General features: G+C 45.5%; 1 protein-coding gene across 1 annotated transcript in view; it reads left to right on the top strand.

Annotated features, from left to right (window-relative positions):
• The first annotated feature begins 7282 nt into the window (after nucleotides 1-7282).
• Pgr (progesterone receptor) overlaps nucleotides 7283-13361 on the top strand; it is a 64073-nt gene continuing 57994 nt past the window's right edge. Inside the window, exons 1-2 of the mRNA XM_037208225.1 lie at nucleotides 7283-9570; nucleotides 11066-11575. Coding sequence (XP_037064120.1) covers nucleotides 7961-9570; nucleotides 11066-11575 — 2120 coding nt within the window. The 5' untranslated portion in view covers nucleotides 7283-7960. The remainder of the gene's footprint in view (nucleotides 9571-11065; nucleotides 11576-13361) is intronic.

The following is a 13361-nucleotide window of genomic DNA, read 5'->3' as shown; positions in this document are numbered from 1 at the left end:
AGCCAAAGCAAGAAAATAACGTGTTAATTTTCAAGTGAGGCCAGTCGGAAAGCAGAAATGAAGGGATTATGGTGTGTGCATCCCAGCAGAGTGACAGGATATCTGGCACTTGAGTAAAAGTTCCACTTGAAACTTCGAGAATGAACAAGTGAAAGCAGGGTCCTGCCATGCAAAAATCCTGGATGGTGTGAGATGAAGATGGAGTTGCAACCAAAAGTAGAGAGGGGGACCTTCAAGGGGAAGTAAAGGAGGCAAGGGAAAAATTACTCAGAGTCAACACATCCTTATACTAAGCAAAACTAAGTTGTGCTGACAGCTTTGCTAGATGCCAGGTAGGTGGGAGAGAAAAATAAGAATGCCAAAAGAATACAAAACACTGCTCATGATAATTACATGCTACAATCAGAAGGAAACTGTGGCTTCTTACTGTCTTGGGAGAAGGATAATCTTGAGATTATAAAACCTAAGTGAGTTTTACAAGGCTGAGTGTGTAAAAACCTAAGAGTGTAAACTGATATTCAGCTTACACTGAATTGGTTGTAACATATTGTTGCCATATCTGCCAGGGTTTAATTTTCCTTCCTCTTATATTTCCAATATGTCATCTCCATGGGCCTCTTTCTTTTACATATTTTCAAGTGCCTCTCTTCTTGCAAGAACAATAACATCAAACCTTCCAGTTATTAGTATCTTCTCTCCTCAAAAACCCCTGGTGACCCATTGATCCTCCTTCCTTCCCTGTGGATTGGATGTTTGGTGCCCATTGGGTGTTTGGCTCTGTCTTCTGTTTTGATTATCTAGAACAGGACCTTTGCGTATGTGTCTTTCCTGCTGTGGAAGAACCCAGAGCTACAAACAAGGGTGCAAAGTTAGATACTTGCAAGGGAGACACAGAGAGTGGAGGGCATGTTTCCATGCATTCTCATCTTGCTTTCAGCTCTCCACCTGGTGGTGTTCAAGCCAGGTCACCTTATTTGATGTAGTCAGCATTACCAAAATCACAAAGAATCTGTGAACACCAAATTTAGTGAAAAATTCAGCCTTTGTTTTAAATGGTTTCTTTGCTTCATTTGACATGATTGCCTCCTAAACACCTGTAATTTAAACCGCTGGCATAAGTCCAGAAAGCACACTATTTAGAGACTTTCTTTGAAATATGTATATGTACACACACATGGATGTTCATGCTGGTTGATGAACTATCACCTCCTCTAATTAAGAGGTCTCTCTTGTTCAAATCGAACCTTTATCAATTTTGATGGTACCCACAGCTTATCTTCTCCTGTAGAAACAAAAGCAAAACCTCGTCCCCAATGTAATACATACCCTGGTTTCCATTCTGAGGTCAGCACATCCTTAAAGTATATAGGCTGATTTAATTCTGTAGTTTTTTCTATTATCCAATGTCTCTCTGCAGCTGTTGTTCCTTTCTCATTGGCATTCAGAAAATTCAAAGTTAGAAGAGCATTATGCAGTCTATTTCTGGGGGTTTTAGTTACCCATTTCTGTTTATTTAGCATATCCTTTAGAGTTCTGTTTGATCTTTCTATAACTGCTTGACCTGTAGGATTATGTGGTATGCCTGTAATATGCTTTATATTGTAATAAGCAAAAAACTGTTTCATTTTAACAGAGACATATGATGGAGCATTGTCAGTTTTGATTTGTGCAGGTATACCCATGATGGCCATAACTTCTAGCAAATGAGTGATTACAGAATCAGCTTTTTCAGAACTCAAAGCAGTTGCCCATTGAAATCCTGAATAAGTATCGATAGTGTGGTGTACATATTTCAATTTTCCAAATTCTGCAAAGTGAAACACGTCCATCTGCCAGATTTCATTTCTCTGAGTACCCTTTGGGTTACATCCTGCTGGTAATGGCGTTTGATTGTAGAAGGAACAAGTAGGACATTTCTTTACTATTTCTTTGGCTTGTTGCCAAGCCAAGTGGTTTTTAATGGATTCTTGTCACATTGGGCGTCAGATATTGATGTAAACAACCGTCTTATTAAATAAGAAACACAGAAACAATGTAAAAGAGAAAGCCGAGAGGTCAGAGCTCAGAGCTAAAATCTCACCCTTCCTCCTGCTGTCCCAGCTTCGTGAAAGAGAGCTACTTCCTGTCTGTAAGTCGATTTTCCAGTCATTCTGCCTTCTCATTGGTTGTAAACCCAAACACGTGACTGCCTCGTCACTGTCTGAATGTACAGCCCCCTAGGTCTTAAAGGCATATGTCTCCAATGCTGGCTGTATCCCTGAACACATAGAGATCTATGGGATTAAAGGTGCGTGCTACCACCGCCACACTCTGTCTATGGCTCTAATAGCTCTGACCCCCGGACAACTTTATTTATTAACATACAATCAAAATCACATTTCAGTACAATTAGATTACCACCACACTTGGATCATTGTCAATTTCATTATTATTAGCAGATTATAATCTAGAGTGAGCACTGTTTGGGTTATTATAGCAAAATACCTCTAAGCAGATGATTTCCCCACAGTTCTTGTGTCTCTCACAGTTTTTAGAGGTTACAAGTCCAGGGTCATGGTCCTAGGGCTGGGTTGTTAGGAGACTTTGCTTCCTGGATTGCAGATAGTGCTCTCTCTCTCTCTCTCTCTCTCTCTCTCTCTCTCTCTCTCTCTCTCTCTCTCTCTCTCTCTTTCTATATATATATATCTTTGTATGAGAGAGGGGCATAATACCAATTTCAACCTTTCAATGGTATGCTCCTATAGCATCTTAACAGACATTAACTAATCTACTTTGGCATTAAGTAAAGCCTGGCTTAACACATTTAAATAACTAGCCATATAACAAGGAATAGAAAGGCTGTAATGATATTATAACTCCCATCAAGATCCTAGTTTCAGATTGGCTATGAATCATGCCACTAGTTCAAAAGATCATGTGGAAGAGAATAAAATGATGAAATAACAATGAAAATTAATTTTCAAGAAAGGCAGAAGACAGAGAAAGTACCCCCAAAGTTTACACAAATGCTGTTAAAAGCAAAGATGGTAACAATGTCTTGCAGAAAACCTGGTGTGTTAGGAGTCCACCGAAAATGACAGAATCATGGAGTTATCTCAATTCACAAGACACATAAAAATACCTACGAGAAGACCCACCTCTAAGTGACAGTCCTAGTGTGCTCCTCTGTTGCTGTCGTACACACTGACCCAAGAGCTGGTACATCTAAGGCTTGTACTCCATCATTGAGCCTAACCAAGGCAGGGACTGAATCAGAAACCACAGACCAATGCTGCTTACTGGCTTGTGCCGAGCTCGTGCTCACCTACATTTCTTACACAGGCCAGGCTCACCTGCCTAAGGACGGTACCTCCTAGAGTGGGCTGGGCCCTCCTACCACAACTAGAAACAAGGAAATGTCCAATAGACACTGTTAGGAGAGTTTAAACATGAATGTGCTTGGAGGTAGTATTTCCCAGTCTCATACACATCAAAGGACTAAAAATTATATTAGCAGATGTTTCTTCAATAATATATTATTTCTCCTATGACAAGTTTGTACATGTATACAATGTACTTGATCATATCTATACTCATCCCAGCTTTCCTCTCAAACCCCTCTTACTCTCCCTGGTTACCTCCAACAAACTCCCTCCTCCCTTCATGGTCTTTTCTTCGGTTTTATATGCAGTGAGTTCAGTTGGTGCTGCCCAAAAGTATGCGAGTGTGAGGCCACTCATGGGATCATGAGCAACCTATAAATGGACATACACCCACCCCAAATGACTGGCCTTTACCCGGCAGCTGCCAACTGCTAACAGCCCCTAGCTAGGACTGAGTCTTAGGAGGCCCTCCCCATTCCATGCTGGAAATCTGTCACTTAGTCTCAGCATTGTAAGCAGATAATTTTTTAAAAGACAATAAACAATGTGATCAGACCCAGAGGTCTGTGGAAGAAGATACCCAGAAAACAAACACAGGGAATGAAAAACCAGAACCCCACTCAGATCTCATCACACACTTCTTATATTTTTTGGAATTACAAATATTCACCAACTGTTTTTCAGGTTACATTGTAATTAGAATTCTAGCACCCTAAGGAGAATGGGAAATGGCACAGCCACTGTGGGAGGTGAGTTGACAGTTCTGTGTACACCTATTATGTTGGTCCTTGGGTCTGCTATCACAAAACACCATGCACTCACTGTGTAGCTGAGATGCAACAGGAATTTATAACACTAATCAAGGTATCATCAAAGTGGCAGACCCAATTTCTGGTAATAATCTCTCTGGTTCACAGACGGTACTTCTCACTGTGTCCCCATGGGGTAAGAGGGACTAGGCAGCTGGCCACAGCATATTGCTCTCCCAACAGCCTCACCTCAAAGGATTTTTATGCTGGCAATACAGAGTCAATGTATGAATTCCGTGGAGATCATAAGCAGACCACAGAACATATGAATAGTTCTAGCCATTTTATTTCTAAACATTTATCCAAGATATGTATACAAGACTTGTATACACATTTTGTTAGGCAATTTCTAGCAAAACTTATAAATCATACAACTGTTTATCACCAGGTGCATATGCAAATACACCATAGTATAGTCATTCATTGGATTTCTACCTAGCAACAGAGAGCAAATTATTGATAATGCTATAATAGAGTTGAAAATCAAAGTATTATACAAAAAAGTCTAAGAAGAGATAAAAATCTAATGTAGATCACATTATATAAGCTATAATAAAAGTCTTTGTTTATAATACCATATATTTTTCAAATAAATAGGTGAACTTCCATAGAAATGGCTTATTTTAGGAAGGTATAGATAGTATGGAAAACATGTCTGGAGAAGCTTGTAATAACAGAAAGCCAAAAAAGTGTTCAGAGCACTCCGCTCCGTGCCCACCCACCTTGACCACACATCATAGTGAAATACATCAACGGACAAAAGAGTAGCTGAGGAGTCCCCAGTCCTCAGAGCTGAAGAAACTTGAGGAACAAAATGTATCCATAGTGGTACATACCAAAGACAGAATAAAGTAGGGATGAGGGTAAAGGGTGCTCCCCCATGCAGAATTATACATAAAGCTTTCAAGTCCTGTTCACTGTGCACCTGATGCAAGGTAGTGAAAACAGCACTTCCAACACTGACTTTCTTTGCCAAACCCATGAGCCTTGACTACCTAGAGAATGTCATCCTAGAAGAGTTCTCAGGACTGCCAAGGTCATGAAATACAAGAGAAGAGAAGCCATCATAGCCCAGAGGAGCCCAGGAAGCTGTTAGAACAATGAAACAAGGCGTCCTGGTGGGATCTTGGGAAAGAAAATGGAGATTAAAGGAAAATTGCCTATGCCTGGGCTCTAGTCAGCAGTTCGCTAACGGCCACATGCATTCTTTATCGGAGGCTGCACACTCTTTATCCTCTGCTAGATTTTCAATAAATATACAATTATTCCAAAAAGTAAGGCCTATTAATAAAAGTCTTAAAAGCACTGATATCTAAAATGGAGAATAATTTAATACAACAGTAAACCAGGCAGAGCTCTTTAGAAGCCCTAACACACAGAGGCAGATCGCCGGTTAGCAGGGTGGGCAGTGACACCCCAAAGCAGAGATGAGAAATGATGAAGGGATTTTAAAGAGCATGAGTGCACTTTTGAGGCAGATGTTCTGTGTCTCACTTAGTCTGTAGTCAAGGCTCCCCATACACATTATACATACATACCTACATATGTACATACTTACACACACACACACACACACACACACACACACACACACACACACACACATGCACGTGTAGGGCCCACCTGCCAGCCTCATTTCTTCCTTCCCACACTTATTCCACATGCTGCCCTGATGCCCCCTGCAGTTCCACACTCCATTTTACCATTTGATGCCTTAAGGACATACAATAACTCCTTCCTTGAATTCTCTTCTACCTCCCCAATTCTCTCACATCTGAATTAGTCAGCGATAACTCATTGCTGGAATAGTCAACGCCCAAACCCAGTGGTTCACTGCAACAGAGATTTACTTCTCATATGTAGTACCTCCCTGGTGATTCAGGCCTTCACCGTGCCTCCAGCAGCCCCACCTGCCCTGGAGTTTTGGTGTCTTGCACGTATCTTCTAGACCTGGGTGAGAATAACTGCAAGGCATCAGCATAACTAGGACCTGGACACACTCAAGGGAATTTTTCAAATGACTAGCTCAGTTTTGAATAAGGCATATAAGACCGTGTCAAGATGTCCACCAATCTTGGGTTGAGCATGTAAATTATTATGTATGTGTATTATGACTGTGTGTGAAATATATCACATAAGTCACTCCCTCCACAGTGTTCTCATGAATTTAATAGTGATTTATTTTTAAAGCTCGGTGAAAATTATTTTAAGAGTAGAGACATTGAGAGGAGAAAATACTGTTTAGCCTCCCCACTGGAGATCTTCAGATAGGATGCAGGGTATTTAGTCAGGACTGAAGGGAACCTTGTGAAAATGCAGAGGTTCGATAGGACAAGCCATTTATGACACTCAACATCCAAACTCCCCACACAGGTAGAGATGTACCGGCCTTCTGCGCCTCAACTGCTAAGTCACATAGGTGGCCCTCAAAAAGAGTGTGACCCACTTGTCACAAAAATAATCTGAATGTGTTTCCTAATTTAGGAGCAGGTTAGACAGGCAGCCAGTAATACACACACACACACACACACACACACACACACACACACACACACACACGCACACGCACGCGCGCGCGCACGCGCACGCGCATGCACGCACACGCGCACACACACACTCACACGCACACACGCACACGCACACACGCGCACACACACACACACACACACACACACGAGAGCACTCGCTGCTCTTTCGGAGGGTTCTTGTTTGGCTCTCAGCACCCACATCAGACCCCTCACAACAACCACCTGCAACTCTGCCTCGGAGGGCCCCCACCCTCTCTTCTGGCCTCTGAGCACAATGTGGCGTACACTCAGAGACATATACAAGTAGTAAAAGTTAACATATTTGGGATCATCTTCTATATGTTTATTTTAAAAGATAAATAGAATCTTTACAAATTTCAAATCCTGAAATCCTTACAATTTTGCTTTTGATAGGATTTTTTTTCTATCCACTGGGCCCAGCATACTTAATTGATAGCATAAAATCTGATATGCTTAGAAGGTTTCTTCCTAGAACACTTGATGTTCCCAGTGGAACTCAGACTAGTGGGTGGCAGAAATGCCAACTCCGGCGTTTGGGATCTAGATGGTGATTGGCTAGGGAGGGGCTTTGGGCGGGCCTTCCTAGAGCGCGAGGCTTGCTAGAAAGCTATGGAGCTAGTCTGGACTGTCACTATCAGTTAGGCTTCCTAGGATTTGCGAAAGTGAGGATTCTGCAAGCCCAAAGAGAACTTGCTTCCCTCGGGCTTAAGAAACCTGAAATCAGCACCTGCTGAGACTGGAGAAACCAGGGAGCGTTAGAAGCTGCCGCTGCAGGAAAATGACTTGGAATGGGCTGCAGCCAGCCCAGGGTTTTAGCGAGGACTGTGATGCAGACTTCCTAGATGCCGGGGTTTCTATCAAGGAACAGGTCCGCGGGTAGCCGGAGCCCTTTTCACAGCACCGGACACTCCAGCGCGGGACGCGTGAGCACCCGGGCAAACACAGAAAAGTCTTTTGACGAACTCCTCCAGTTACTCTAGCTACTTCTTCCTACCCTCACCCACCGCCGGGACAGCACGACTGCCACCCTCTGCCACCCTTCCTTTGAGTCTGGGTGGAGGGTAAGGACGGGAGCTGACCAGCACCGCCCCTCCCGACCAGGAGGTGGAGATCCCACGGGTCCTGCGATTCAACACCCACTTCCCCCTCCTTCTGCCCCTATATCACCAGCACCCCCTCCTCCTTCCTTTTTCCCTCCTCCCTGGAGACAGGGGAGGAGAAAAGGGGAGCTCAGGTCGTCATGACTGAGCTGCAGGCAAAGGATCCGCGGGCACCCCACGCGTCGGGAGCCGCGCCCTCCCCCACCCACGTCGGGTCCCCCTTGCTTGGACGCTTGGACCCCTGTCCCTTCCAGAGAAGCCAGCCGTCGGACACATCGTCTGTAGGCTCGCCTATATCCATCTCCCTGGAAGACAGGCTGCTCTTCCCTCGGTCCTGCCAGGGTCCAGAGCTTCCGGGAGAAAAGGCACAGAACCAGCAGTCGCTGTCGGACGTGGAGGGAGCTTTCTCTGGAGCTGAAGCCAGTCGTGGGGCAGGAGGCAGCAATCCCAGAGCCCCGGAGAAGGACAGCAGACTCTTAGACAGTGTCTTAGACACGCTGCTGGCGCCCTCGGGGACCGAGCAGACCCACGGCAACCCTCCAGCCTGCGAGGCCATCACATCTTGGTGTCTTTTCGGATCAGAGCTTCCAGAAGACCCCCGCAGTGTCCCTGCTACCAAGTTGTTGTCCCCGCTCATGAGTCGGGTAGAGAGCAAGGCTGGCGACAGCTCCGGGACAGGAGCAGGGCAGAAGGTGCTGCCCAAGGGGCTGTCACCACCCCGGCAGCTGCTGCTCCCGACCTCAGGGAGTGCCCATTGGCCCGGGGCAGGGGTGAAGCCGTCTCCACAACCATCTGTGGTGGAGGTGGAGCAGAACGGTGGCCTAGAGACTGAGGGCTCCGCGGGTCCGCTTCTGAAGAGCAAACCTCGAACACTGGAAGGCACCAGCAGCGGAGGAGGAGGAGTTGCAGCCAGCGCGCCCGCGGCGGCCCCAGGAGGCGTCACCCTGGTTCCCAAGGAAGACTCCCGATTTTCTGCTCCCAGGGTCTCCTTGGAGCAAGACGCTCCGGTGGCGCCCGGGCGCTCCCCATTGCCCACCACAGTGGTGGATTTCATCCACGTGCCCATCCTGCCTCTCAACCACGCGCTCCTGGCCGCCCGCACCCGGCAGCTGCTGGAGGGGGACAGCTACGACGGCGGGGCCTCAGTCCAGGGCTCGTTTGCCCCGCCTCGAGGCTCGCCATCCCCGCCGGTGCCCTGCGGCGACTTCCCAGACTGCACCTACCCGCAGGACGGCGACCCCAAAGAGGACGCGTTCCCTCTCTACGGCGATTTCCAGCCGCCAGGCTTGAAGATCAAGGAGGAGGAGGAAGGCGCCGAGGCAGCTGCGCGCTCGCCGCGCCCTTACCTGGTGGCGGGAGCCAGCGCCGCCACCTTTCCAGATTTCCCGCTGGCGCCGGCGCCGCCGCGAGCTCCCTCCTCCAGGCCCGGCGAGGCGGCGGTGGCCGGCGGCCCGGGCAGCTCCGCAGTGTCGCCCGCGTCCTCTTCGGGGTCCGCGCTGGAGTGCATCCTGTACAAAGCGGAGGGCGCGCCGCCCACGCAAGGCCCGTTCCCGCCGCTGTCCTGCAAGCCCTCGGCCTCCGGTTCTTGCCTGCTCCCGAGGGACGGCCTGCCCGCCGCCCCTGCCGCCTCGGCAGCCCCCGCCATCTACCCGCCGCTCGGCCTCAACGGGCTCCCGCAGCTGGGCTACCAGGCCGCAGTGCTCAAGGACGGCCTGCCCCAGGTCTACCAGCCCTATCTCAACTACCTGAGGTGAGCACCTGCCTCGGCCCTGCCCTGCTCCACCCCTCCAGCAGCTCAAGTAGCAGGGTGGCTGAGGGAGGGCTAGGCCTTGGAGACCCCCTCTCTCCGGTGCTCCCTTTTTCTTACGTTTTCAGGGGACATAGAAGAGGGGCAGATAGCTTTGTTGAGGACCCTCCACCACCACCATCCCCAAACATTGTCAGAAAACTTCGGGAAGCAGGACCATTCTGTTCCAAAACTTGTGTGGTGTCACTCTAGGACCTTTGATTGTCCCGAGGATAAGGGTGCTGGGATGTCGTCTAGTGGGTTGGGGGCTTCATTGAATTCAATAAATACTTGGTAAGAAGGACACGGACCCAGGGTGTGTGTGCTGGAGAGGTTGAGGTGCAAAGGCACAGTTCCTCTGTAAGGGGTGGGGCCTAAATTTGACTTCAGAACTGAAAGCAGAAACACCCCAAGGATCTGGCCAGGCCTCTGGCCCAATTTTCCTAGAAATCTCAAGAGTGAAGTAAGCTGTATGAGGGAGGTGTTTGCCGGGTGGGTTTAAACTCAAGGGCAGTGCAGCCAGAATATAGCATCCTCCTACTGCTTCAGACACCCCTATTTTTTCTCATATGTGTTTTCAAAAGCATTTAACTTCACATACTGGAGTAATGGAACTAGAAAAGAAAAGAATGCTCGGTTTATAGTCTCTCATGCTGTGACTAGGCAAAATAGTGTGTTAACAAATACCTTAAAATAACATCTATATTTATATGTTGGAGCAATCAATCCTTGCAGGGCTGTGTTCTCAAAACGGAACCACTGCTGAGTCCAGTTAAACTCCCAAGGCTCAGCCGTGCTTGTTATGACCCAGCACTCAGGAAGGATGTCATATTTCATCTGCCAAAGGCAAAATCACTTCTGTATGAGGAGCTCTTTTCAAATGAGAGTTTCTAGCTGTTTTGAACGTGAAAGGACGCACTGGCTCTTCTTTTATTACTATTAATGAATGGCTAATAATTTGCATGTCCAACAAATCCATTATAGGTAGTTTATGATATGAAGTAGCAAGTTTAGTTCACCTGACTTTGAAATGTGCTGTGTGTGTGTGTGTGTGTGTGTGTGTGAGTGTGTGTGTGTGTGTGTTTTCCTGGGAAACTGAGAATGTGGCCCAGTTCCTAGAAAGGTTGCTTATCTATCATATACTAAGACCAGAGCTCTATTTCCAGAACCTCATAAACTGGAAATGGTGGCAAATGCCTCTATTCCCAGCACTTAGAAGCTGGAGGCTGAAAGTTCATGAGTTCAAGACCAGTTTCTGGTATGTAGCAAGTTTAAAGCCAACCTGGCTGTAGGAGACTTTTATCAAAAAACTGAAACATAAACCAAAGCCATAAATAAATAATTTGGTTCTATGTAAAAAAAAAAAAATCTTTGGTGTCATCAATGCTGGTTTAAGAAAGCTTTCTTTACCAGAGGGCAGTGACCCTAAAACTAAATGGAGCCTGTTTTGCATTTCAAGGCCAGATTCAGAAGCCAGCCAGAGCCCACAGTATGGCTTTGATTCCTTACCTCAGAAGATCTGTTTAATCTGTGGGGATGAAGCATCTGGCTGTCACTATGGAGTGCTCACCTGTGGCAGCTGCAAGGTCTTCTTCAAGAGGCGATGGAAGGTAGGAAGCTTCTTCCTCATTCCTCCTCCAGGTCATTGTCATGAGAGTGCCCAATACTCTATACATGTTAACTATTCCTTATTTCTAAGAAATGGTGATATTTCTCTACACCTTAAAATTCGATGCCATTTTAACACTATGTGTTGCCTACAATACCCAAGAGTGAATGTGTTTGACTATTATGACTTCATACTCTATGACTCATACTTCCAACAGGACATCCCAGTCCTGACATTGAGGACTGTGCTGACATTCAGCGATTCCCTTCTTCTCAATACACCGTTTTACTCTAATGACATGTTCATATGTATCTACTGCATAGACAAAACACCAGGTTTTTTACCAAAAGAAAAATTATAGTAATGAAAGTTATATTACATGTTCAGAGTATGGTTACAAATACATGACATATATATACACATAGGAGAACATAAGATACAATTGCAAATTCTCTGTCTTTTCTGTAAATACATATTGATACAATATGTGCATAATAATTCTAAACAAAAGTTTAGTTTGTTTTTTGTTTAGCATAGCCTTATGTGTATATCAGGACAGGAATAATTGCTTGGAATAAATGGACACAACCTGACGTCACAGTAACAGTTTTCCCAGGAGTATCTCGCTTTAAGTAAAACTTGCACATTTTTAAAGAACCTTTTAGTTACCTTCCATAGAAACATTTTAAAATTTCTTCCACCTCAGTAAACGCCAAGTCAAACATGTTTGCCTTTGAAGGTAAGAATACATTTAATGATCGTGTCACATTTTGATGCAGGAGATAAATGTATTTTCTAACAAGCTGACACAGTGCTGTTACGCGTGGGCCAAGGCTGTCTGGCCTCCTGTCTGGTCCCCCTGCTTCCTGGGGGAGGGGTCTGAGTTTTAACAGAGCCCCCACTTACGAGCATTAGTGGGGGAAGGAGGAATTGGAGCATTAGTAATTTAGGAGCTTCCGGAGGGTCTCTGCATGAAAATACATAAATTATTTAAATGATATTGAATGCATTCAGCTTCAAGGACCCTCTCGTTCGCTGTGGCACCACACAACAGCACATCTGGGGCGAGCAAGAGCACCTTACCTTCCAGACTTGTAGGTGGAGCCTTGAGTTTCTTCCACGTTAGCATTCCCTGTATTCTATAGTATCCTTAGAGTAGCATGAATTTATAATCGAGCAGCCCTTTTTGGATCCTCCAAAGGCCAATTATTCTAGCCTATTTCTGTTTTAGGGATAAGCAAGTCTCAAAGACACACTCTTTTATTAGGTTATTCTCAGTGGGGATATACATGAATGCTTTGAGTTAGACAGTATCCACAACACATGCTTTTGCTTTGCAGAAGTCTCTCCACCAAGTACATGCACAGAATGAGGACCACCTAACTGTCATTGCCTGCAGCAGCATGCCCGTTTCCTTTCAGAAGACGCTATTTTCTAATGAAGTAGCAAAAATGAAGCACCTTATTCAGCAAAAGTAGATATTTATAAATCATTCATGAAGTTAGAGCAAAGTTGTAATACTCTGTGGGTAACCCATACATGTAGCAATTATTATGTGCTTCCTATATTTAGATTTATGCTAAAGGTTCTCTTCTATGACTTCATTTCCCTCTGTCTTGAACACAGAATAAGGGCAGATAATTTTTAAGATGCAGATTAAATGAATTTATACATATGTTATTCAAAGGGTTCCTTTGGTGGTGGTTTCACCTTTAAGAAGTTTATAATGTAGTTGAAGGGTCCATATTAAAAAAAAAAATAAGACATTGCAATAAAGGTTCTCATTAAACATCCGGATAAATACTCACGAAGTTTAGCAGATTTATATGGTTTCCCGTGGGAGCAGTGGGGAGGGGCTTGAGAACTGTGATCTTTTCTGTTTCTTTTTCAGCTTTGTGTATGTATCAGAGGACCACTTGTGGAGTCAGTTCTCTGCTCCTACTTTTACATAGGTTCTGAAGACCAAACTTACACTGTCAGGCTTGCACGCCCAGCCCTTTAACTACTGAGCCGTCTTGCTTGCCTGTGAGCTGGGATTTGCAGGTTCTAGAATAATAAAGGGAGGCTTCAAGGAACATGTGGACATCACTTGGCTAAATGGCAAAGAAGTTTCTAAGCCCTGAGGAGAGCTCTGCACACACTCGGG

The sequence above is a fragment of the Peromyscus leucopus genome, chromosome 7 (assembly GCF_004664715.2).
Source record: "Peromyscus leucopus breed LL Stock chromosome 7, UCI_PerLeu_2.1, whole genome shotgun sequence".
Lineage (NCBI taxonomy): Eukaryota > Metazoa > Chordata > Mammalia > Rodentia > Cricetidae > Peromyscus > Peromyscus leucopus.
This window is presented reverse-complemented; position numbering and strand designations above follow the sequence as displayed.